The sequence below is a fragment of the Chiloscyllium plagiosum genome, chromosome 19, assembly GCF_004010195.1.
Source record: "Chiloscyllium plagiosum isolate BGI_BamShark_2017 chromosome 19, ASM401019v2, whole genome shotgun sequence".
In the NCBI taxonomy this organism is placed as follows: Eukaryota; Metazoa; Chordata; class Chondrichthyes; order Orectolobiformes; family Hemiscylliidae; genus Chiloscyllium; species Chiloscyllium plagiosum.
In genome coordinates this window covers 69,596,323-69,623,692 of record NC_057728.1, presented here as the reverse complement: position 1 = coordinate 69,623,692, position 27,370 = coordinate 69,596,323, and the positions used below count along the sequence as shown (strand labels likewise).

The window sequence follows — 27,370 nt, the reverse complement described above, 5'->3', positions numbered from 1 at the left end:
TGAAAGTTGCCTCCCAGGTAAATAGTGCGGTGAAGAAGTCATATGGCGTACTGGCTTTTATTGGTAGAGGAATTGAGTTCCGGAGTTCTGAGGTCATGTTGCAGTTGTATAAGACTCTGGTGCGGCTGCATCTGGAGTATTGTGTGCATTTTTGGTCGCCATATTATAGGAAGGATGTGGAGGCACTGGAACGTGTGCAGAGGAGGTTTACCAGGATGTTGCCTGGTATGGAAGGAAGATCGTATGAGGTAAGGCTGAGGCACTTGGGGTTGTTTTCATTGGAGAAAAGAAGGTTTAGGGGTGACTTGATAGAGGTGTATAAGATGATTAGGGGTTTAGATAGGGTCGACAGTGAGAATCTTTTTCCACGTATGGAGTCAGCTATTACAAGGGGGCATAGCTTTAAATTAAGGGGGGGTAGGTATAGGACAGATGTTAGGGGTAGGTTCTTTACTCAGCGAGTCGTGAGTTCATGGAATGCCCTGCCAGTAGCAGTGGTGGACTCTCCCTCATTATGGGCATTTAAGCGGGCATTGGATAGGCATATCCAATTGGATAGTGGGCTAGTGTAGGTTAGGTGGGCTTGGATCGGCGCAACATCGAGGGCCGAAGGGCCTGTACTGCGCTGTATTCTTCTATGTTCTATTCTTAAATGTATTGAGGAATATTCTTAATGCAACAGCAATAGTGACTAAATCTCTGCCCTGTGCCCTGATTTGTGAATGATTCAAATTTGTGATAATGTAAGTGAGTTGAAGCAGAAATCTGAACTCCAACAGAAATAGCTAGAGTTCTTGAACATAAAAATAATAATGGAGTTGGCAGTTTGTTAGATGAAAGGAAGACTGTTGTTCAGTGGATTATACTTAGTTTAGTTCATTCCAAAGAAATCTTGAAACTTCCATCAATGCATAAAATATACACTTTTAAGTTGCCTTATTTTGACGACCTCAAACTAAAAAGACAGAACCATAAACCTCTAATCATTGTATTCAATTTGCTTTTTAATACAGGCCCATTTTGAAAGCCCAACACTCGTGCCGCCTTCTCCTCTATCTTTGGATGGCTTAAATGAGGCTGTCTCAGGCTTTGACACTATAGAGGAGCTGATCAAGTACTTGGAACCAGAGAGGTGGCAGCTGGATTTGGAAGATTTGTACAAACCAACCTGGCAGATGCTTGGAAAGGCTTTTGTGCATGGTAGAAAATCCAGAGGCAAGTGTTCTCTTTCATTTTCAATCTTGCCAAACATTACTTGATTTTTACATGTGCAACAGTGTAGCTCGGGCAATAAGTATTCCAAAGAAAATTATTCCCAATTTTGATCAAGATAGTAAGTCTGTGAATCTAGTTAAATATATTTCACAAATTAAAATTCAGTGAACACTTTAAGTTTTTCATAGGACTCTATCTAATTTGTTGAATCATGATTCATCTCACTTGGTTCTTTCAGAGTCCAATTTATCTGTTGTTAGTTATAGTTCATAACTAATATTTCCATTTGGCATTTTTATGCATGTTCCTTCAAGTTTTCATATCAAATACAGGTACACATACCTATATCTGAAACACTGAGGACCAGCTGTTTCGGAATTCTGAATTTTCTGAATTTTAGAATAAGTGACAGTTCAACAATGAAATTTTAAAAAATCTTACCAAACAGCAGACTCACTGTGAGTACTACGGCCCCTGACGCAGAATTGAGGGCTGCCAGTGCTGGGTCATGCCCACCACGTTGCACCTGAGTGACATACATCGAGTGGGTGTGGAATTGAGTTAACTGTTTGCACATCAACCTTTTGAATGATATAAAAACGTCACAAAAAAACCTTTGGATTTTGGAGATTTTTGGATAAAGGGTTGTCTACCTGTATAAGCTTTATAAACTGTAGGTGTCACAGTATATGGACAAACATCCCAATTTCAATGAACAGGTTTTGATAAGAGTCGCTATTACAACTGGGACATATTATAAGAAATGCCCAATTTATTTGGTAATCAGTAAAGCAGAGCAACACACTATAACGCAAAAATAGTAACAGAGCATGCCTGAAACGCTTAATAGGTCAAGCAGTTTCTGTAAAGACAGATTCAGAACTAACTGGGTGGATTTTGACGACCAAGGCAGATGGGTTGAATTGAGTAATTTTTGAATAGCTGGACCACCTATTTAAGAATCATGAGATTCATGACAAAGTGTATTCAAGATAGCTGTAGCAGTTGATGGCTTTGTAATACATAGTAGTAGACAGTTTATCTACTGAAGCAGAGACAGAGAAATTGAAAGAGGCGATGCAAGAGTCAGGGCCAGACCATACGAAGATGGGGGAAAGTAGAGATTAGAGGCAAAATTCTTTTTCATTCTGGATTTTTCTAATTCTAGTTCCAAAGGAAGAGGCACCAGTACAGATTGAGATGTGCTGGAGAAAAAGTTATAGAAGGGACCCAAGTAGATCTGGAGCACAGTGTTCCTTAAACTCCACAAAAAGACATCTGTAACCCCACAAGGGTAGTCATGGCCCATCATTTATTTGGGAGAAGTGAGAAAAGTTAAAAGAAAAATTGCTCAATGAGAAAATGAACGGAGCCAGACGGAGGAGGTTGATATCATGGCGACTGGTTCAGTCCTTCATTTGAGAAAGAAGCAGAAAACACTCACTGAATGCTTTGGGAGATGAACCTCTGAAATTCCTTACATCCTGCTTCCTGTAAGGATTCCATTCCATTGCTGTGCTTCTCTATTTCTTTTGCATCTGTTTCAGAGATGCTATCTTTTACAGTGTCGAGTCCAACATTTCAACCCAAGATACCATCCCACCCCCAACTCCTTGACTGTAATGGACAAGCAAACAATCATAACCAACACATTTCCTGTACTTCTCCCTTCACCATTAACTCTCCTTCTGAAAATCCTGTCAAGGTTCCCATTGTCCTTATTTTCCACCACACTATCCTCCATATTCAAAGGATCATCCTCTCCTATTCCCATCACCTGCAGCATGATGTCACATAACAACACCTCTTTCCCCTCCCCCTCCCCTGTCAGTCTAATCCTCTATTGTTCCCAACATCTCATTTCCCTTTCTCCAGGCTCCTACTCACATAATCACGGAGTTGCCTTTTATTTAATCTCCTCCCTCCTCCGCATCCTTCCAGATGAAGCAACAATTGTATTCCTTTCGATCTAGTATACCATATTCACTACTATGTTTTCACCTCAGTTGGAGAGATCAACCGCAAACGGGGTGACTGCATTGTGGAATCCTGTCAATAAGCATGACCTCCTGCCATCTGGTTGTTCGCCATCTTAATACATCAGTTTGCCTGATACAGTTTTCCATTAAAGCCCATAAAAGGGGAAGGAGCACCGTCTCATTTTCCGGTTTGGCATTTCATAGCCTTCTAGAACCAATGTTGAGTTCAACAACTAGATCTGGAAGTGCAGATGTCTAGTTCCTTGAAACTGAAGTCACACGTACACAGGGTGGTGAAGGAGGCTTTTGGCACACTTGCCTTCATTGATCAGAACAGAAGTTAGAAGGATTTATTGCAGCTGTATGGGATGTTGATGCGGCCACTTTTAGAATACTGCATACAAGTCTAGTCACCATTTTATAGGAAGGATGTTATTAAACTTGAGAGGGTGTAGAAAATATTTACAAGGATGTTGGCGGGACTGGAGGGTTTGAGTTATAGGGAGGGATAGAATAGGCTGGGGCTTTTTTTTCCCCTTCAATATCAGAGGCAGTGGGGTGACCTTATAGACATTTTATAAAATCATGAGGGTCACAAGGTGAATAGCCAAGGTGTTTTCCCAGGATAGGGCAGTCCGAAGCTAGACGGCATAGGTTTAAGTTGAGAGGGTAAAGCAACAATTGTATTCCTTTCGATCTAGTATACCATATTCACTACTATGTTTTCACCTCAGTTGGAGAGGATCTGAGAGGTAACGTTTCCATGCAGAGGGTGTATGGAATACGCTGCCAGAGGGAGTGGTGGGGGTCGGTGCAACTGCAAATTTCTAAGGCATCTGAATGGGTTTGTGAATAAGAAAGGTTGAGAGGGATCTGGGCCAACTAGGACTAAGTTAGATTGGGATGTCTAGTCAGCGTAGACGAGTTGAACTGAAGCGTCAGTTTCCATGTTGTATTAATTTGATGGCTCTTTGCATGAACAATATCCTCCATTTTGTCTGGGGAAAGGTCAGCAAAGAATTCTCTGAAACTGTTTGAATAGGTGCACCAGTGACTGGCATATCACTGTATGCACTCCAGCAGATTTTAAAAAAGCACTGACAACGTCAGCAATTCCTTTTATCGCGTAACGAGTGAGGATGTTAAAGTAAATTGCAGATGATGATTTATGTCTCCCCAAAATTTGTGACTCTGGCACAATAGGTTAATGTCCATTTAACTGACAAAATGGGTTATTTTTACCTTGGCATTAAGCCCTGTTGAGTATAAATTGTCCTGCTGTATGACACAAGCCTGCTCCTGTTCTCCAGTGGCAAAAGTAGGACATACAGGTAATTCTTCTATAATGCCATGATTGCCTTCTTATGCAACACCACATTATACAAAATTCTCACTTTAGATATTGCACTTGAAGTGTTGGCAATGTAATTGTTACAGCCAACATACACTTTAAAAGTTTGCGCTTTAGAAACAGTGTCCCCAGTTAGTCTATGGTGTTACAGCAAATTTGCATTAACAAAATGCACGTTATAGCAGAAAAACCTGTATAAGAAATAGAAGACTTCAAAACCTGGTCTCACCTGACATTTTTAATGGGCTCTGGGTTCTTGTGGACTTGGGGGTAATCTAGCCCAATGCTTCATTTCAATCTTTAATTGGAACATGAATATATTTAGAACATAGCATGCTTTAAGTTTGGACAGGACACTGATACACATGATACACTGATACATATCTGAGGCCTCATTTAGTACACAAATGAGAATCAGGACCTACACATAAATGGCTTGAAAAATAGTAGCTGCCTCTCTCTAGCATTCAGATGGGGGAAGACAACATAACAGATTCAGGAGCATTGTCCTTCATCAAGCTCCAGGCGCCAGAAAAAGGACACACGAAGTAGGATCTGCCCCCTAATGCTGTTTGTTGCCATTCAAAATTTCATTACATTACATTGCTTATTGAAGCTTGAAGCCTGGAGGTAGATTGTTAGTGAAGCAGCACATCTCTAACAGGTGAAAAAGTATTGTTAATTCTGAGTCCATCATCATGGTGCTGCTAATCAGGTCACTCCTCTGTAAGTTTTGGCTTTTTTCTGTCTATCAAACAAGAAGCCAAATCTGATGTAGACAAACAGGAGCCTGGGAGAACACAGCAAGCCAGGCAGAATCAGGAGGTGGAGAAGTCAGTGTTTCAGATATTTTACCCTTCTTCAGGACTAAATGTGGGGTTAGGGGGAGCTACGGATAAACAGAAAGAGGAAACGTGGAGGGGGGAGAGTAGTGGAATGGTGACACTATCATTACCTCACCATTCTGCTATTCTCCCCATCCCTGTCCACCCTTTATGTGTGGCTCCCCCTACCCCCACATCTAGTCCTGAAAAAGGGTTAATATCCAAAACATTGAGTTCCTCCACCTCCTGATGCAGCCTGGCTTGCTGGATTCCTCCAGCCTCCTGTTCGTCTACTTTGGATTTGAGCATCAAAAGATTTTCTGTCTTAATCCAAATCTGATGCTTTTAAAGGACCCTGAAAGGTTAATGGCCATTTTCATAATGAGGAGGTTAGTGTCTGGAACAAAGGGGGAGGTAGAAATGTGTTTTCACATTGTTGTGACTGAAAAATGATACATGTGGGATAAATATTTCGGAACACCTCAACTCTAGGTGCTAGACTCAGTAATGCAGTACTTTGACCATGGGTAAAAAAATGAAATGAATAAGTTAACAGCACTCAGATTTGGTGGCTGCTGAGTAATTGCACATTTTGTTTCTAATCCCTATTTTAATGAGCATTTATGCATTAACATTTTAAGCTTTAACTTTGGTCTCTGTACTCTAAATTTTTTTATCGCCCCTTGAAGAAGAAAATGTTGCTTTATCCTCCAGAATAACTACCCAGTAATTAGCATGTTAAAGTATTTTATTTTACCAGCTGAGTGAGTGGAGAAAGGGATGGGGACAGAATGTGGGAAGTGGACATAAACCAAGTTGTAGGAAAAGGAAATCTACTGTTGATGAAAAAGGAAGATATGCCAGATCCATTGATTGTAAAAAATTGCATCCTCTGAACAGATGCAAGAGGGATGGAGAAACTGGGAGGATAGAATTGAGTCCTTACTGAGGAGTGTGAGGAGATGTAGCCAAGGTAGATGAAGGCGTAAGTGTGCTTATTGTCAACATTAGCCAATAACCCTTATCCAGAAATGGAAGTCCAGGGGAAAAGACTATAAAAATGCAGTTAAATTTGGAAATAAATATACCAGTGTGAGCTAGAATTTCATTTTCAATTATACAAGACAGGTTTTTTTTCACCAGATTGCATTATTTCCAAATTTTACTGGTTTTGGGTCAAGGAAGAGAAAGGAAGAATAGCAGATGAGAAGATGAAGAAGGAATGGAAGTTGAAAACAAAGTTGAGGTGTTTTGCAGTTTAGCATTATAGCAAGAAATAACAATAATTTTGGAAAAAGAGATGAGGGACAAAACTCTGAGTAGGACTTACAAAACATGCACATATTTCTCAGAGAAAAATTCACAGAAGGGGAAGCCCCAATTTTTATTTGAAAAATTAAGTTTTTTTTAAATTCACTCGTGCCAGCGTATATTACCCATCCCTAATTGCCATTACAGAGGTAGTGGTAGTCTGTCTTCTTGAACTGCTACAATCCATGTGTTATAGGTCAACTATAATGCTGTTAGGGAGATTGACCCAGTGACAGTGAAGGAACAGCAGAACATTTCTAAGTCAGGATGGTAAAGTGACTTGGTGGACAACTTAAAGGTGATGTTGTTCCCATGTACCTGCTGCCCTTATCCTTCTGGATGGAAGTAGTTATGGATTTGGAGTGTGCTGTCTGAGGACCTTTGGTGAATTTCTGCAGTGCATCTTGTAGATAGTACACACTACTGCTGTTGAGTGTTGATAGTGGAGGGAGTGGATGTTTGTGAATGTGGTGCCAATCAAGCAGGTGGGTTTGTGTTGGATGTTAAAAACAATGACTGCAGATGCTGGAGACCAGATTCTGGATTAGTGGTGCTGGAAGAGCACAGCAGTTCAGGCAGCATCCGAGGACAGGCAAAATCCGAGGACAGGCCTGTCCTCGGATTTTGCTTGTCCTCGGATGCTGCCTGAACTGCTGTGCTCTTCCAGCACCACTAATCCAGAATTGTGTTGGATGTTGTCAAGCTTCTTGAATTTAATTGGACCTGCACTCAGGGAAGTGGGGTGTATTCCATCACACTCCTGACATGTGCCTTGTAGACAGTGAACAGGTTTTGGAGAGTCAGTTATGGAATAAGATATTACACAGTATAAGACGGAGTTAAAAATGTGTTCAATGAAGTCATGAATAAAAGGAATGGTTACAAAGGGAAACAAAGCTAGAAATAGGTAAAGGATGAATACTGCATTTGAACTAGTGAACATGATGAATGCCTAAATAAATATTTGTACATCTAAGTACAGTGGCGGAGTGATTATATTACTCCACTATAATCCATTGTCTATGCAGAATGTGTAGAAATCCTACCATAGCAGTTTGAGGATGTAAATTCAGAATGAAAAATTTCAAAATGTAGAACTACCTTTACTAAAGACTAGCCACACTTACAAAAACCTAAATGCTTCATTAATGTCTTCTTGGTAAGAAAACTTGCTGACTTGCCCAGTCAGTCCTTCATTTGGCTCCAGTTACACATGAAGGTAATTATCTCTTTGTGAGCCATTTACTTCTGTGAGAAGTTCTATAAAAGAAATTCTCCGAACACCTTCTCAGGAAAACGGGAGATCGGAAATAAATGACAGCTTGTTAGTAACACTCCACAACCAAAGAATAAATGAAAATAAAAGCATCAGTTTACTTGAGGCAGGATTCATGTTTGAAAAGTAAAAATGCAAGGCTGAAAGACTAACTACAACTGCTGTTTCAAAGAGCCAATACAGTCATCATGGGCCAAATAACCTTGTTCTATGCTGAGTACTTTTGTGATTCCAAGATAAAACCAATAGTGTACAAAGAGCGTTAAAACCAAGGTTTCTGACATCATTCCACATTAGCCTAAGCAAATTGGATGCTCTTTGCTATTTTATAGCCAGAAAATGGTATAACTACAGTGCATTTGAATTGAGCGGTGGTACAATTGCTCAGCAACTGGTTAAAGTTCAGCAAGAGTCTACAGCTATCACAAGACCTTCTCTTGCATTTATTAATGTGGCTGTCACTAAATTTCAGCAGGAGCCTTTTCAGCTGCTAAATCAGAAGTGTTAAGTTGCAAAATCACATGAACTGAGTCCAAGGTGGAGAGGCTGCTGCCCTCCTTTATTTCTGCTGGTCAGGAAATTTTAGAAACCTTTTTACAGTACAGAGGTATGCTTAACAGCATTCTTAAATTTAAGAATGTTAATTCTCTGCTTTATTAATTTATTTTTTTTCTGTTGTTGGAACATTTTAACTTAGGCTGTCAGATGATTTGATAGTGAGTACAACTAGGTTTAACTTTACTGTATGATTCAAGAGAACTTCAGACGTTATACAGAGACTGCAGGAGAAACTCAACAGGTCTGCCAGCATATGTGGAGAGAGAAACAGAGTTAATGTTCAAGTCCAGTGTGACTCTACTTCGAGCTGCTAGGGCTAATGAATTCCTCCAGCATTCTTGGTATTTTGCCTTTATTTGAACTTAAGAACTTGTACAATGTCTTTACAAATAATGTTTTCACACAAAGTGTGTCGGCAATGTATGAGAAAGTTATCTATTAAGTTTGCAAAGAGACTTAATTATACAAATTAATTGCCCCCTTCCGTGGAGTAGACAGCCAATACATAGGCTAACTCACATCCTGCCTACTATTGCTGAAGTTTTCCGGGCACAAGACTTCAATTCCTGCAAAGTCCATCTTAGAAATATATTGATCTGGATATTGCTCATTCAAATATTCCATTCTTTACAGAAGATGATCTGGAAAGTATTCTGTCAAGATGAAGTACGATTAACCGCTTGATTATTTTATATAAAAGTTTGAACGTACATTGTACCAAAACCACAATGAAAATATTCCATTTTCTGTTGTCTGCAATATAGAAATATAATGAGTTTGCTTCTCTTCATTTTGATTTAATTAATGTTTCAATAAATCAAGAACAGATACTGCTGAAGAAATTCAGTAGATCTGACAGCAACTGAGACAGAGGGTTAATAGACTGAACCTTGGATTTTTGGTTAAGATTTAGGGCGGCACGGTGGCTCAGTGGTTAGCACTGCTGCCTCACAGCGCCAGAGACCTGGGTTCAATTCCCACCTCGGGCGACTGTCTGTGTGGAATTTACACATTCTCCCCGTGTCTGCGTGGGTTTCCTCCGGGTGCTCCGGTTTCCTCCCACAGTCCAAAGATATGCAGGTCAGGGTGGATTGGCCATGCTAAATTGCCCGTAGTGTTAGGTGCATTAGTTAGGGGAATAGGTCTGGGTGGGTTGCTCTTCGGAGGGTTGGTGTGGACTTGTTGGGCCGAAGGGCCTGTTTCCACACTGTAGGTAATCTAATCTAATTTGTGTTAAGACTTTTGAAGATATTCTCACTGGGAGGCCCAGCAAGATTTGTTGCCCTATCTTACCAAATACTCCACTGCCTGCGCAGCCCCTATTGCATCTCTCAAGTCTAATTCTCTCCTTATCTTACCATGAACTGTTCCTGGAACAATTCACAACTCACCAAAAATACACCAAAAAACTAGCATCACTTACACCAGTGCCATCTTTAAAAGCTCATTACACACTCAGACAAGTACTGTCAGTATGGAGCTGCCCTGCATAGTTCCTGCTATTTGCCATGGACATGACAGACAGGAAATCGGTGATGAACTTTGCGGGTAGGAACCTGGAAACCTTGCTGACAAGTGTGATGCCAATGCAAGACTTTCTTCTCCCTCAGAACCAGCTGTGGAGGCCATTGCTACGCCAACCTCATCTGGGGTTACCACTCGGATTAACACAGTCTCAGCAATCTGTAGGAATGCTCAGCAATGTAGGAAGAAGATCAATGTTCTTCTTCCCTCCTTCAGCTTCGTTTCCACCATGTTCTCTATGATCGATCGCCCTAACTCTATCTCTGCTGTGGTGCTCACTTCCCACCCGGGCTCATGCTCTTCCATTTTCACTATTTCATTCAACATCTCCTTCATTTGTTTTCACCCTTCTAAACCACTGAGAGCAGAAAGCCAGCCTGTCCTCAGCACTGCCTAATCATTCACTCAGGGCACCTCGCCACATTCACCAAAAATAACATTTATGCCACTCACTTTCACCTTCAGTAATACCTGCCTACCTTTCATTTCAGAACGAAAACATTAGGGCAGAAAAAGTCAAATATGGTGGTACACTGCCTGATATTCAGCTCATGGTCCCTTCCATGGTGAGAATCCTGACTGACCAACCTGTGCAGCTGAATGACCATCTTCAAGCCCCTGGACTGCTATTGGAGGCAGTCCTTAACTTACTGTTTTGGGATACCTGAACAAAGGCCATCCTTTGACTTGACTAAGGCCTACTGGCAACAATGACAAGTTTCTTGGCTTTGTGTCTTTATAATATGGCGAGGCAAGATAGAACTAATATAGGCCTGGTAGCTATGGTAGAGGATGGAAGATGCAAGGCAGTGATGCTGTGAGCGTTCTGATCAGAGGGAAACTGAAAACTTAGGGTGGTGGAGTTCAAGATTTAGAGACATTTTTAAGGTGAGAGGAGAAAGATTTAAAAAGGACGAGGGTCAACTGCCAGAGAATGTGGTGGATGTATACAGTTACAAAATTTAAAAGACATTTGGATAAGTTCTTAATAGGAAATGTTTAGAGGAATATAGGCTAAACAATGAGATTAGTTTCGCAACTTGGTCAGCATGGACCAGTTGCACCAAAGGGTCTGTATTCATGCTGTATGACTCTATTTCAGAGTGAGCGAGCCATGTGACAATGAATGAAAAACACAGAAATGCAACTAAGTGCCAGTCCATGAGCTGAGTGCATGTCACCAAGTGCACAATGCTCTTGTTACAGCATTACAATGATTTTCAGCGGTGGAGCCTGAAGTACAGCATTGAAGTGCAGGAGTGTAGATGGATGTGTACGTCATGAGGGTTCTTAGAGATTGGTACATGTCAGATGCCAATGATTGTTGATGGAGAACCTTCATGAATTCTGCAGTCAGGACCTGTCGAGTATGCAGTGAGATGTTGGTGCTAGTTATCCAATATTGAGGCTGGTCGCAGTCAGCAGCAAACTGAAGATTAACTTCAAAGCTGACAGTTCTTGATGTCTGGCTTGTTTAGCATGTTTAGTAAGATGGGAAAAATGTGATGAATATTAATATTTTGGATTGTGCCATTAATGAGGCAGTTAACATGCTATAATCCCTCTTAATTGGCAACTCATTACTGTCTAGTAAGAAACTTTTTGAGATTGGCCTTGTCCAATGTTACAATTACATTACCATTGCCTGCATCACCCAGACTCCTGTAAGATTCCGCCAGTGTTTCCAATCCAACATGACTTCTTCTGAACTTAAGTTCTTTTTAAATCTCTTCTGTCTTCACAGATGCTGCAAGACTTACTGTTTCTCTAGCATTTTTTGTCGTTATCTCAAATTTCCAGCATCCAAAGTATTTTGCTTTCGTTTCATTCTAATGTTGATGATACAATAGGAAACATATTTTTTAACTTTGCACCATTTACTAATGCATCATTTATTTTGAATTTGCGCTGATTGTTCCAACTTTCGAGTAGGTTTTATTACAGTGAAAATAAATAGATTCCAGTTTTGGTCAGAGTTAATTGATGGACCAAGTTCCATTCACATGAGGATTTAGTTTCAAACTTAACTGAATAAGTATGCTAAAAATTTAATACGTTTGAAACTGATGCGCATGAAACATGTAAAACTGCCCTGTCATTCATACTCAAACTGAGAGCTCCCTGGGGATGCAGACCCTTGCAGAAAAATCTCCAACACAATCCAACTGTGTAATAGGTAGCTTTGTGTCTGGAGAATCAGGAGGCCAGGTGTCGACGCAGCTTGACAACTCCCAGCTAAGCTATTCAAAGCTGGCTGCTCTAGACTTCCTGTAGCTAACTACGAGGGCACAGCTCACCTACTTTGTCTGAGGACTGAGAGCTATATAGAGTGCTCTCCTATTATATCAGTGTGGTGGGAAAGGAATGGGAGGAGAGTGCTCTGGGCCCCATCAAGCTGCCAATCAAAGTCACAACTTCAGTAGAACACCTGTTCATTATGGACATCTGGACTTCCATAGATCTGACAGAGTTAAGCCCCTGGCCGTATAAATGAAGTAGAATTACACCTGGTCTTCGAGGTGTAATAGTGGAGCAATTTGTTTCACAATGGCATTGAATACTAAAGATTCTACACAACAATACTACTTTTGTTTACTGTTGCACCACCGGAACTCCCATGGTCCTGTGGTTCATCATTCCCACACCTGTGGGAGAAACATTTATGGGAAACGAATAGCAATTTAAAAACTCTTCTGTACATGTTCCACCCACCAGCCTCAAAAATGGTAGAGCAGATGGTGGAAACCTCAGTCTGGACAGCATTTTGAGCTGAAAAATGTGTTGCTGGAAAAGCGCAGCAGGTCAGGCAGCATCCAAGGAGCAGGAGAATTGACATTTCGGGCATAAGAAGGGCCCGAAACGTCGATTCTTCTGCTCCTTGGATGCTGCCTGACCTGCTGCGCTTTTCCAGCAACACATTTTTCAGCTCTGATCTCCAGCATCTGCAGTCCTCACTTTCTCCCAGCAGCATTTTGATCCAAACACAAAGGTGCATAAGCTGCTAACAAACTTCTGTTCAAGAGCGTGGGATTCCTTGAAGGTAACTATGTGCTCAAAGACCTTATTGTCTTTGTAATTAAAGCTTTTGTATAGTGTGTATGCCTGTTATTGGTGAAAAAGAATATGGGGTACTGATGAATGCCACAGGATACACTTGCTGGAAGATGAGGCCTTCATTCTAAGAGCCATGGATTCCTCTTGTGGGTCAGTCCGTAACTAGAGATCATTGTTTCAAAATTAAGGGTCACCTTTTTTAGAGCAGAGATTATCAGAACATTTTTCTTTCAGAGGATTGTGCCTCAGGAGACACTGGAAGCAGAGGCGTCACTGAATATTTTTAAGGCTGAGGCAGATAGATTAATGTTAGGCAAGGGGTTATGGAGGTTGGATGAGAATTGTGGAATCTGAAAGATAAGCATATCAGCCATAATAATAGTGGAGCAGGTTTGAGGGGCTGATTGGTCTTTTTTCCTCCTATTTCATATGTCCACACGTAAATGGAAGCCAAAAGCTTGGTGGCTTCATACCCAAGATGTTCTCAAGGAATCTTCAGACCAGTGATGAAGGAGATATTGGGCTGATACAGGAGTAAGAAATAACAGCATCTATCTTTTGGGAAATAACAAAATATTAATTCATATCAGCCAGAAATGAGGATGTACTAATTTCAATATTCAGTGGAAAATAACGTCAGAAAAAAAAAGGATCAGTGTTACTTGAGCTTTTATCTTTGTTGGAAAATGTTAGAATGACAGAAATAAATGTATTTTATTTGAATGCTTGCAGCATTCATGACATTGATGAGTTGATAGCACAAATAGAAATAAATTAACATGATATGTCAACCAACACAGAGATGTGGTTACAAGATGACCAAGGCTGGGAACTGATTATCAAAGTAGTATCAAGTGATCCTGCTTTAGAGGATCAAAATGTAGAATATTTTTGGATAGAGATGGGAAACAGCAAAGGAAAGATGTTCACAGGTGGGAGCAGTTTTTAGGGCCCTAAAATTAGCCTCACTTTGTAAATCAAGAAATATTGGGGCTTGTGAGAGATATAGTAAGAATTATGAAGTGATTTTAATTTTTATAAATTTTGGTGAAGCAAATTAGTAAAGGTAACCTGGAAGATAAGTTCAGAGAGTGTATTCAGAACAGTTTCTTGGATTAGTGCATTCTGGAACCTATAGGAATAGGCTGTATTAGATTAATAGTGTGTAATGAAATAGGATTAATTAATTACCTCAAAGTAAAGGATCCTTATATCATGGTAGACCTTCACATTCTGTTTGAAATTCAAAAGTGTGGATCTAAATCTAGTTTCAAACTAATGTCTTAATAACTGTGAGGGTGTGAAGACAGCATTGGCTAAAGTAGAATGCAAAAATAAGTGGAAATATATTATGACAGAGGAGCAGTGGCAGACATTTAAGGAGATATTTCTTAACTCTCAATAGACATCTATTCTGTTCAGAAAGAAAAAGTCTGTGAGAAGGATATACAATCTGTGGCTAACTAAGGAAGCTAAGAATCATTTCAAAGTGAAATAAAATCATACCGTGCTATAAAGATAAGTGGTTAGCCAGAAAAGCCATTTTTTTGAGCAACCAGCAAAGGGTGGCTTGAAGAAAAGGAAAATTAACATATAAGGGAAAACTATTGGCCATTTAAAAACAGACAATAAAGGATTCTGCAAGTATATAAAAAGAAAAAGGGACTATTGTTCCCTTAGAAGGTGAGGAAATAATGGGAAACAAGGAAATGGTAGGGATTTTAAACAGGTATTTTGTATCTGTTGTCATAGTAAAATATTAGGAGATAATCAACATGCCAAAAGCGAAGGAAAAATCCAAACAATCACAATCACTAAAGGAACAATAATGGGAAAACCTGACAAAAGACTGAAAAGTTTCCTGGACAGTTTGGCCTGCATCCCGGCATCTCAAAAGTAACCTAAGAAGGGAAAGTGGATACCTTGACTGTAATTCTTGAAGTGTCAGCAGGTTAAAACCATAACTGTAACAGTTCTATTTAAGAAGGGGAAGAGCCAGAAATTAAGGGACTGCAGACTAGTTAACATAACATCTGTCCATTAGAAATGGAGTCGTAACAGGACATATATAAAATGGCATCCCATGCTGCATTTGTAAAAGCAATGTGTATCACCTTAAAAACTCATGGTATTGACTCCCCATGGATTCCTCAACAGCTTTTCCCTACATGTGATCATTACCAACTGGAAGGACAAGAAAAAATGTTTATGCAATCAGCACCAACTGTAAGTCATACGTAATCCTGACTTGGAAATAAATCAACATAATTTCTATGTTATCGGGTCAAAGTCTTGCAACTCCCTTCCTGCCATTGTGCGTAAATCTACAGCCCATGGACAGCAACTGTTCAGGAAGGCAATTCATAGCTACCTTTTCAAAGCCAGTTGGGGACGATCCAAAACAAATGCTGTCCTAGCCAGCGGCACCTACATCCCATGAATACAGTTTTAAAAAGTACTATCAAGCAGAGGCGACATATGAGAGGAAAATTACATTTGACACAGTTTTTGGAGTTCTTTGAAGATGTAACAAATGGCTGAATAGGGTGGAACTAGTAGGTGTAATATGTTTGGATTTCAAAATTGTATTTGATAAGATGTCACATCGAAACATAGACACATAGAATATAGAAGCAGCAGTAGGCCATTTAGCCCTTCAAGTCTGCTGTACCATTTAATATGATCATGTTTGATTATCCAATTCAGTACTCTGCTGTCCCTTCTCTTCACCTCCTTTAGTCCATTTAGTTCTAAGAATTATACCTGCATTGTTCTTGAAAGTATTCATTGTATTGGCATAAACAGTTTCCTTTGGCAACGATTTCCGCAGGCTCACTACTCTCTGGGTGAAGAAATTTCACCTTATCTTTTTCCTAAAAGCCTACCCCATATCTTTAGATAATGACTTCCAGTCTGAACTCCCCAGTCATTGCAAATATTCTTCCTGCATTTACGCTGTCCAATCCTACTAGAATTTTATATATTTCTATGAGATCTCTCCTCATCAGTCTGGCTATCCCAGGAATTAGTCTGCTAAACCTTCTTTGCATTCCCTCATTCTTCCTGAGATAAGGAGACCAACTGGACATAATACTCCTGATGTGGTCTTACCAATGCCCTATATAATTGCCGCAAGACATCCCTACTCTTGTACCCAAATCCTCTTGCTATGAATGCCAACATATTATTGTTTTCTTCACTGCTGCTGTATCTGCATGTTTGCTCTCAGTGTTTTTGTAAACAAGTCACCTGGGTCTTGTAGCGCCTCCCCCTTTTCCAAGCTATCACCACTCAAATAACAATCTGCTTGCCTGCTTTTGCTACTGCAGTGGATAACCTCACCTTTATCCATATAATACTTCATCTGCCATGCATTTGCCCAAACACTTAACTGAGCCAAATTATGCTTTTCTGCATGCTCCTCATAGCATACGCTCCCACCCAGCTTTGTGTCAGCTGCAAACTAAAAAATATGATATATCATATTCATCTAAATCATTAATATATTGTGAACTGCTGAGGCCCAAGCACCAATCCCTGCAGTACCCCACCAATCACCACCTGCCACTCAGAGAAAGATCCATTTATTCCTCTTCTCACATAAAGGGTTACTGTGGAATTTAAGAACACACAGCATTAAGTGTGATATATCAGTGTGGTTAGAGGATTGACTAACTAACAGGAAACAAAAAAAGGTGGATTAAAATTGGTCATTTTTAACTTGGCATAGTGGAGTGCCAGAGGAATTAGTGTTAAGCCTCAACTATTTATGGTTTATATTAATGACTTAATGAAGGGACTGACTATCATGTTCACATTTACTGATGATATAAAGATGGGTGGAAAAGCAAGTTGTGAGGAGGATATAACAAGTCTGCAAAGTGACAAAGATAAGTGGATTTGGTTGATATACTGTGGGAAATTGATAGGAATAATATAAAATCAAGGATATTATTTAAATTAAGAGAAGCCGTAGAATTCTACGGTATAGAGATTTGGGTGTCCTTATAGATGAATCACAAAAATGTTAGCATGCAGATACAGCAAGTAATTAGGAAGGCAAATGGAGCCTCGGCCTTTAATGCAAAAGGATTGATGTATTGCTGTAACTACATATGGTATTGATTGGACCACATAGAGGATTGCATACTATTTTGGTTTCTAACTGTTGTGGACAAAAAGGGAATGAGGGTGAATTTTAAACTATGATTGCTTGCCTCCCTTTAAGCCATGACAGTGAGGTGTTTTTTTTATTTTTCTTTTGTCTTTTTACTCCCATCCATTACAGAGATAATCCGAAAGGTGTTCCCAAACCCTTTTTTTTTAAAGTTTCTCTCTTTGAAAGAAACCCACAGTAAAACCCTTTAATATGAAATCAACGACAGGCTTTATTAATAAAACATTCAAAATGCAAAATATTTCTTCACTACTTTTCATTCATACTCAGTCTTATAATGTAGAAATAAAAGAAAGGGAAGCTATGGACTAGATGACCACACATGTAGGAAGTGTTGTCAGCTGCACAAGTGTAAGTTCTAGGTTTCAAATCTTGAGCAGTGCCTAGAGTGACTGTGACACACTCACAAGGCTAAGAGTTACCACATTAACATACTCAGAGAGGTGGCCACACCACAGTTGGTTAGGAAAAGCTGCCGTGGAAATTTGAAAGGTAAAACATGTTGACTAACTCACTGAAGTTTTTTGAAAAGGTAACAGAAAGAGTTGATGAGGGAAACACTTCATTGAATGCCACACAACAAATTTAAGAAAATGTGTAACTTGTGAAATGAAACAGACTGCAATAGCATATATGCAAAATTGTCTTCGTGAAGGAAACATAAAGCTTTGGTCAATGTATATTTTTCAAGCTGGAAGAAAGTTTATATTGGCATTCCCCAATGGTTGGTATTCAGATCGTTGTTTTTCCTGATAATACATTGGTGATCTCGACCTTGGTGTGCAGGGGTGAGTTTCACAGTTTGTAGATGATATGAAAATTGAAAACATTGTAAGCTGTAAGGAGAATAGCATGGAACTCCAAAAGGACAGTGGCAAATTAATGATAGACAGATGACAGATGATAGATGAAGTTCAATGCAGAGGAAAAACATGGACAGAGAGTACAATTTGAAGTGCAGTGCAGGAGAAGAATTACCTGAGTACATATGTGCAAAGATCATTGAAGGTGACAGGACATGTGGAACATACAATAAATAAAACAGACAGTATGCTCGGCTTTATTAATAGGGACAGAGTACAAAAAGGAACATGACAAGTGGAGTGGGCCATTCAATGTGTTGACCTTGCACTGCCATTCAAAATGATCATGGCGGATTGAAGACTTTGATGCCTTGTACCCATCCCATCCCGATTCCCAGTGGTATAAAGGGTCATCAGAAATCTCTACCTTAAACATACTCAAAGGCTAAGCTCCACAGTCCTCCATGGTAGAGATTTACAAAGGTTCCTGTGTATCCTCTCTCAGACCTAAATAGTATCCCTCTTATTTTTAAATTGTGCTCCCTGGTTTTAGACACTCTAAATAAAGGAAACATCTTGCCTGCATTTACCCTCTCTATTCCTTTAAGTATTTTGTCAGTGTAATGAGACCACTCCAATTGTTTCTGTAGTTCAGTGGAACCATAAATAGAACATGAGGTATTTGGAAGATAAACTACAACAGGGAATACCTGCTTGTATAATGCTGTCAACTCCACTGTTGGGTTCAGGGACCTGCTGTCTTACAGGGGCAACACACGTCCAACTACATACATAACACCACCTCTTCCCCCCCAACTTTATTTCCATACTCCCCTTACCAATTTATGTATACAATCATAGTTATAAATATTATATGTCTACCCTGGCTGACAGTTGTAAACAGAAGTGTCAGGGGTCCTGTTCTGTCTGAGAGCTGGCTCTGAGGACGCTGGACCAATGTCAAGTACTTGCATGTGTAAATAAAGAGTGGCTTGATGATGGGATACCGCCCTTAGTGGAGTTATTTCATTGGCAATGAGAGCGAAAAAAAATGTTCCTGAAAAATTTCTCTCTCAGCAGTTGTCTTTGGGAATAAGCATATCTAGCATCATGCCATTATTTCTGAAGCTTGACTCGTTCGATCCTGCCGTCGAGGACTGAGCCCAGAATTTGGAACGATTACTTTTTTTTAACTGGGCAAATGACGTTGAGGCAGATGAAAAACAATAAGTAATTCTCCTAGCATCTTGTGGACCTGCAGCTTTTTCAGTTATTAAGAGGCATCTGATACGAAATCTTTTCAAAAATTAGTGAAGGAATATTATGACCCCAAGATTCCTCTAATTCTGAGACACTGTTGGTTTTACTCGAAAGTTTGATAACCACAGGGATCCATGTCAGGATTTTTGATGACATTAAGATGACTGGTAAAAGCATGTGATTTTGGTTTAACCCTTCATGAGATGCTGAGAGACTGTTTGTTATATGCGATTAATGATGTGACCATTCAAAAATGCCTACTTGCTGAAGCCCAACTGGACTTCAAACAGGCACTGCAGCTAACTTTGTCATGAGAAAATGCGGCAAGTTGAGCATATGAGTTACAGGGTATGCTGATGGATGTGGACACCCTCGCCAGGCCGACCCAGCTTGGGGGTTGCCACTTGCATAAACTCACTCAGGACATGCTAAGTGAGTATTTCGCATCAGTGTTTACTGTGGAGAAGGACATGGAAGATATAGTATGTGGGGAAATAGATGGTGACATCTAGGGAACTATAGACCAGTAAACCTGACATCAATGGTGGGCAAGTATTTGGAGGGAATCCTGAGAGACAGGATTTAAATGTATTTGGAAAGGCAAGGACTGATTAGGGATAGTCAGCATGGCTTTGTGCATGGGAAATCATGTCTCACAAACTTGATTGAGTTTTTTGAGGAAGTAACAAAGAGGATTGATGAGGGCAGAGCGGTGGATGTGATCTATATGAACTTCAGTAAGGTGTTTGACAAAGATCCCCATGGGAGACTGGTTAACAAGGTTAGATTTCATGGAATACAGGGAGAACTAGCCATCTCGATACAGAACTGGCTCAAAGGTAGAAGACAGAGAATGATGTCGGTGGGTTGCTTTTTAGACTGGAGGCCTGTGACCAGTAAAGTGCCACAGAGTTAAGTGCTGGGTCCACTATTTTTTGTCATTTATACAAATGATTTAGATGTGAACATAGGAGATATAGTTAGTAAGTTTGCAGATGACACTAAAATTAGAGGTGTAGTGGACAGCGAAAAAGGTTCTCTCCAGAGTACATCGGGATCTTGATCAGATGGGCCAATGGGCTGAGGAGTGTCAGATGGAGTTTAATTTAGACAAATGTGAGGTACTGCATTTTGGGAAAGCAAATCAGAGCAGGACTTATACATTTAATGGTAAGGTCCTAGAGAGTGTTGCTGAACAAAGAGACCTTGGAGTGCAGGTTCATAGCTGCTTGATAGTAGAGTTGCAGATAGATGGGATAGTGAAGGATGTGTTTGGTATGCTTTCCTTTATTGGTCGGAGTAGATTAGATTACTTACAGTGTGGAAACAGGCCCTTTGGCCCAACAAGTCCACACTGCCCCGCCGAAGCGCAACCCACCTATACCCCTACATTTACCCCTTACCTAACACTACGGGCAATTTAGCATGGTCAATTCACCTAACCTGCACATCTTTGGAGTATTGAATGTAGGAATTGAGAGGTCGTGTTGCGGCTGTAGAGGACATTGGTTTAGCCTTTCTTTGAATATTGCATGAAATTCTGATCTTCCTATTGGAAGGATGTTGTGAATCTTGAAAGGGTTCAGAGTAGATTTACAAGGATGTTGCCAGGGTTGGAGGATTTGAGCTACAGGGAGAGGCTGAACAGGCTGGGGCTGTTTTCCCTGGAGCATCGGAGGCTGAGGGGTGACCTTATAGAGGTTAACAAAATTATGAGGGGCATGGATAGGATAAATAGATAAGGTATTTTCCCTGGGGTGGGGGAGTCCAGAACAAGAGGGCATAGTTTTAGGTTGAGAGGTGAAAAATATAAAAGGGACCTAAGGGGCAACTTTTTCACGTCGAGGGTGGTGTGTGTATGGAATGAGCTGCCAGAGGAAGTGGTGGAGGCTGGTACAATTGTAACATTTGAAAGGCATCTAGATGGCTATTGTGTAGGAAAGATTTAGAAGGATATGAGCAAAGTGCTGGCAAATGGAAGTAGATTAAGTTAGGATATCTACTGAACAAGTTGGACCAAAGGGTCTGTTTCTGTCGTGTACATCTCTATGACTCCATGATATACCCCAAACAGAGGGACTCTAGGTCAGCCCACAGCAAAACTCCAAAACAAAACAAAGCCTTGGCCAAACAGTTAACATTTTCTTTCAGTAGTTGCTGCTGGTAAGCGGACTCAAGACAGCAAAAAAGTCTTATTAGGCCTGAATCGAGTAAGAAATCTCATCAGCTGATGTCCAGGAGAGTGCACACCATAGAAAGCCCTTCTACATCTGGCTTTGAACAGTTAAATTGCTTAGCTATGTCCAAATAAGAGCCAATCAAAATTAACATCTGTTTAAATAGTCGGCTGGTTCTGATCGAGGTTGATACTGATACTGTTGTATCAATGTTTGCAGAACCAGTCTTTCACAAAATTTACTCTGAATTCCTAACTTAAGTTTACGTAAGAACTTGACTGGACTGAGACCCTCTACCAGATTAAGGACTGAGACCCTTTACAGATTAAAGATACAACTTCAGTTCCACTATCATTTGAAAAGCAGCCGGTTCATTTATCACTGATTGCAATAAAAAGCTCAGGCCAAATATTGATGGGGTGAGATTGGTCGATAAAGATTTATCTTGACTGGCTCAACATTTTTCAATTAGAAAAGGGCTGTCTGAATGAAATCCTAAATAAATATCTGGATGTTTTTGAGGAAGGTCTAGTCACTATCAAAGGAGCTGAGGCCACTTTACATGTTTACCCAGAAGCAATCCCACAATTCCGCGAGGCCTGCCAGTCTCATTTACCTTCCATGCAAAAGTGGAGGCAGAAATCTCGAGGCTGGAAAGTGAAGGAATTATCAAACCAGTCTGGTTTACAGAATGGGCAGCACTCGTCCTACCGATTGATGAGCTGATTCACTTTTGTGGAAAGGTTGCAGCTGGATAAATACCCAATCCCTCGCATAGATGACTTAAACACAAAGCTGATTTTGGTTGGTGGCGGGGGGGGGGTGCGGTTTTGTCCTTCATGAAGCTGGATATGAGTCATGCATATCTGCGGTTGCAGTTAGATGAGGATCCTCAGAAGTATGCCAGAATTAATACTCATAACTGTTTGTACTAACATGCCAGGTGGAATATTTTCAAACTTCGTCAATTTTCATCAGACGATGGAGAACATTTTACAAGTTCTGCCCCAGGTCACCATTTATCTCGGTGACATGCTAATAGCAGGGAAGACCAGTAAAGAGGACTTGGAGAACTGTTTCTCCAAAATCTGTGTTCTTGCACTACAGAGATTGAGCTACACCCGTAGGAAGATAAAGTGAGGCTGTACTGGATGCTGGTTAGGACAGTTTTGGAATATCGCATGCAATTCTGGTCTCCTTCCTATCGAAAGGATGTTGTGAAATTTGAAAGGGTTCAGAAAAGATTTACAAGGATGTTGCCAGGGTTGGAGGATTTGAGCTATAGAGAGACGTTGAATAGGCTGGGGCTGTTTTCCCTGGAGTGTCAAAGGCTGAGGGGTGACCTTATAGAGGCTTACAAAATCATGAGGGACATGGATAGGGTAAATAGATGAAGTTTTTTTCCTGGGGTGGGGTAGTCCAGAACTAGAAGGCATAGGTTTAGGGTGAGAGAGGCAAGATATAAAAGGGACCTAAGGGGTAGCTTTTTCATGCAGAGGGTGGTACATATGGAATGAACTGCCAGAGGAAGTGGTGGAGGCTGGTACAATTGCAACATTTAAAAGGCTTCGGATGGGTATATGAACAGGAAGGTTTAAAGAGATATGGGTCAAGTGCTGGCAAATGGGACTGTATTAGGTTGGGATATCTGGTCGACATGGACTAGTTGGACCAAAGGGTCTGATTCCATGCTGTAAATCTCTATGACTCTAAGTGAGGATGATCAAAGGTGCCCCGACTCCCACATCTGTTCCGGAGCTTCGGTCTTTTCTGGGAGTAGTGAATTATTATGGAAAGTTCATATGTAACCTGGCCACTATCCTGGCATCTTTATATTTGCTATTGAAGAAGGGCCAGCCTTGGAAATTATCTAAAAGCCAAGACATAGCCTTCAGAAAAGTAAGGAAGCGGCTGTCATCATTTAAGGTTTTGGCACACTTTAATCTATAGCAAGATCTGGTGCTGGCATGTGATGCCTCCCCGTATGGTGTCAGGGTAGTGTTGGCTGATGGATGTACCAATGGAGAGCAATGCCCAATAACATATGCTTCCTGAACTTGAGTTGAAGCAGCGCACAAATGTGCCCAGATAGAGAAAAAATGGTTTGGTGCTCATTTTTAGTGTGAGAAAGTTTAGTTTGGGAAACTTGGTCAGCATTGATGAGTTGGACAGAAGGGTCTGTGAGCGTGCTATTTGACTCCCTGACTTTGAGTGCTGACCCTCCTTGTCAGCAAGTTTGATTAAAAAGTCAAAGATTTTTTGTATCTCTCTCCCTAGATGCTCCCAGACCTGTTTTATTTCAGATTTCTTGATTCCATAATTGTTTTTGCTTGAGAATTCAGGTCCAGTTTTCCTAATTCTCTTCAGAGGATAAACCTGCTATCGTGAGAATAAATCCAATGAACCTTTTTTTGCACTCCCTCTACAGCAATAATAACTGGAGGATTAATGTTCTGAATGGTTAATCATTTGTTAGAGATTAATGATAGATTTATTACATATAGGTGCAAATATTGCACTTTATAACACACAATAAAAAAGTTACTTAAATTACATTGGAATGTTTTGAGGCCTTTCACCAGGTGAAAACAGAACTGCGACATCCTAAAAATGTTGGGCAATATTTCGTGTTGTGTTCTGGTCGCAGTAAACCTTCTCTTGGCTGGCTGCTGGGTAACCGGAGCACACCCCAATTTCTGTCGAATGATTTAGACAAGAGATGTGCAATTTGAGGTGCCGTGAGATTTATATTACTTCAGTAGTCAAGAACTGTTAAAAGTTGAGCTATCCAGTTCTAGAATGTGGTCAAGCCAAAGAGTTATCCATAGGTAAATAAAGTCTATGCTTATTTTTATGATTTTTGTCAGGGTGGAATATAACATTCATCCATCTGAGAGCAGGTGTCCAGAGCCAGTTGGTCTGCTAATAGTTAACAGCTACCTCCAAGTGATGTACTGTGCTTGAATTATATTAAGATTTCAGTTTTAAAATAAAATTTGTGGATTCCATTGCTGCGCATTTGTGTAATGTGTGGTCCCTTTAAAGAATTGAGCATTATCTCTTGTGAAGTTTAAATTACATTTTCAGAATGTAACCCTCTACTGGGAATGAATGTTCACTCAACAGCAATTTGGTTCATGTTATTTTGATAAACTATCTATCAATTCCCAGTGCAGTCACACATTCTTAAGCTGTAATTTAAATATAATTCAGAACAGTGCCACACACAGTGTGAACAAAATCCCACAGCATGCAAGTTAAAAAGTATGTATTATCAGCTATACGTTATAGTATAGGCATGTGAGCGTTTAGTTTCCTAATAAGAATTGCTGAACTACTTAAAGTATGAGGTTATCATTGTGTCTACTAATCAAATTGATATTCCTTATTTTGGCTAAAAAATGTGAATGTGATTGTTCCAGTGATGAAAGCCTACTGAGGCAAGCAGAAATTTAAGAAGGAACATGTGAGAGGAATCAATCCATCGTTAATTGATGTAACAAAATGTTATCTGAAGTTAAGCAAGATGGGAGGAGAAGCAGCTACCAAATTGTAAAATATAGAAAAAGAGAACAACCAATGCAGGAATTCTCAGCGAATGTGGTGCTCATGTATGTTATAGAGTAATGTCCTGAGCATGGCACCATGTGTCAACAAACTGCCCAGGGGACACAGCAATTCTGGGATTGTAGTATATTGACCAATGATGGAAATACACGGGCAATTCAGTAATTAGATTAGATTACTTACATAGATTAGATTACTTACAGTGTGGAAACAGGCCCTTCGGCCCAACAAGTCCACACCGCCCCGCCGAAGCGCAACCCACCCATACCCCTACATTTATCCCTTACCTAACACTACCGACAATTTAGCATGGCCAATTCACCTGACCTGCACATCTTTGGACTGTGGGAGGAAACCGGAGCACCTGGAGGAAACTCACGCAGACACGGGGAGAACGTGCAAACTCCACACAGTCAGTCGCCTGAGGCGGGAATTGAACCCAGGTCTCTGGCGCTGTGAGGCAACAGTGCTAACCACTGTGCCAACGTGCCGCCCAGCAATGTGGGTTAAACGTGGTGTTTGCCTCCCTGATGCCAGGATAAAGGAGATTATGGAAAGGAATACCGACTTTTAGAGTCATAGAGTCATACAGCATGGAAACAGACCCTTCATTTCAATTCTCAGAATCACAGAAACCCCACACTGGAGAACATCCCACCATGACCCATTCCGTCCTACCCTATCCCTATAACCTAGCATTTCTAATGGCTAATCCACTTAGTCTACACATCCCTCGACCCTATAGGCAATTTACCGTTGTCAATCCACCTAATCTGCACATCTTTGGACTGTGGGAGAAAACCAGAGCACCCGGAGGAAACCCATGCAGACACGGGGAGAATGTGCAAACTCCACACAGACAGTCGCCCAAGGCTGGAATCAAACCCTGTCCGTGGTGTTGTGAGGAAGCAGTGTAACCATGGTGCTAACAACTGAGCCACCATGTTATCCACTGGTCTATGCCGACAAAGTTTCCCAAACTAAACTAATTCCATTTGCCTGCAGTTGGTCCACATCCATCTAAACCTTTCCTATTCATATACCTGTTCAAATGTCTTATAAATGTTGTAATTGTGTCTGCATTTACTACTTACCCTGACAGTTCATTCCACATATGAATCACCCTCTGTTTGAAAAAATGTTGCCCTCAGGTCCCTTCTAATATTTCTCCTCTCATCTGCCCAGATATTGTGATTTATATTGAAACCAGTAGTAAAGAAACCATTGAGGTCCTACATTCGAAGAATTTTGGAAGCTATGGAGAAGTATCTCAAACAGGCAGGGAGGAAGTGATAAGGTAAGGGAACCATGGTTTACTACAGAAATTGCATCTCTTGTTAAGCAGAAGAAGGAGGCTTGTGTGTTGATGAGGCAAGATGGTTCAGATGAGGCGATGCAGATCAGTTAGGAAGGATTTAAAGAGAGAGTTAAGAAGAGCAAAAAGAGGACTTGAGCAGTCTTTAGCAAACAGAATAAAGGAGAACCCTAAAGCTTTCTATAGGTATGTGAGGGATAAGAGGATGACTCGGATAGGAATAGGGCCAGTCAAAGGCAGAAGTGGGAAGTTGAGTGTGGACCCTGTGGAGATCGGAGAAGTGCTAAATGAACATTTCTCATCGGTGTTCACTCAGGAAAAGGAGAATATTGTTGAGGAGAAGAATGTGGTACAAGATATTAGACTAGAAAGGTTCAAGGTTAGTTATGCACAGGTGTTATCAATTCTAGAAGAAGTGAAAGTAGACAAGTCCCCTGGGCCGGATGCGATTTATCAGAGGATTCTCTGGGAAGCTAGGGAGGAGATAGCAGAGCCTTTGGCTTTGATATTCGAGTCGTCATTGTCTACAGGTTTAGTAGCAGATGACTGGAGGATTGCAAATGTTGTGTTCTTGTTCAAGAAGGGCAGTAGAGATGACCCAGGTAATTATAGAACAGTGAGCCTTACTCCTGTTGTAGGAAAGGTTTTGGAAAGGATTATAAGAGATAAGATTTATAATGATCTAGCAAGCAACAATTTGATTTCAGATAGTCAACATGGTTTCGTTAAGGGCAGGTCGTGTCTCACAAACCTCATTGAGTTTTTTGAGAAGGTGGCCAAGCATGTAGATGAGGGTAGGGCAGTTGACGTGGTATAAATGGACTTCAGTAAAGCCTTTGATAATGTTCCACATGGCAGGCTGTTGGAGAAAATGCAGAGGCATGGAATTGAGGGTGATTTAGCAGTTTGAATTAGAAACTGGCTTTCTGAAAGAAGGCAGCGAGTGGTGGTTGATGGCGTCCGGTTACTAGTGGTGTGC

At 40.6% G+C, this 27,370-nt stretch overlaps 1 protein-coding gene across 1 annotated transcript in view; it reads left to right on the top strand.

The window, feature by feature from the left end:
* The window catches only part of pdgfc (platelet derived growth factor c), a 408,768-nt gene that overhangs the window by 351,309 nt on the left and 30,089 nt on the right, over positions 1-27,370 (top strand). Inside the window, exon 5 of the mRNA XM_043708811.1 lies at positions 1,014-1,215. Within this exon, the coding sequence (XP_043564746.1) occupies positions 1,014-1,215 (202 nt within the window). The remainder of the gene's footprint in view (positions 1-1,013; positions 1,216-27,370) is intronic.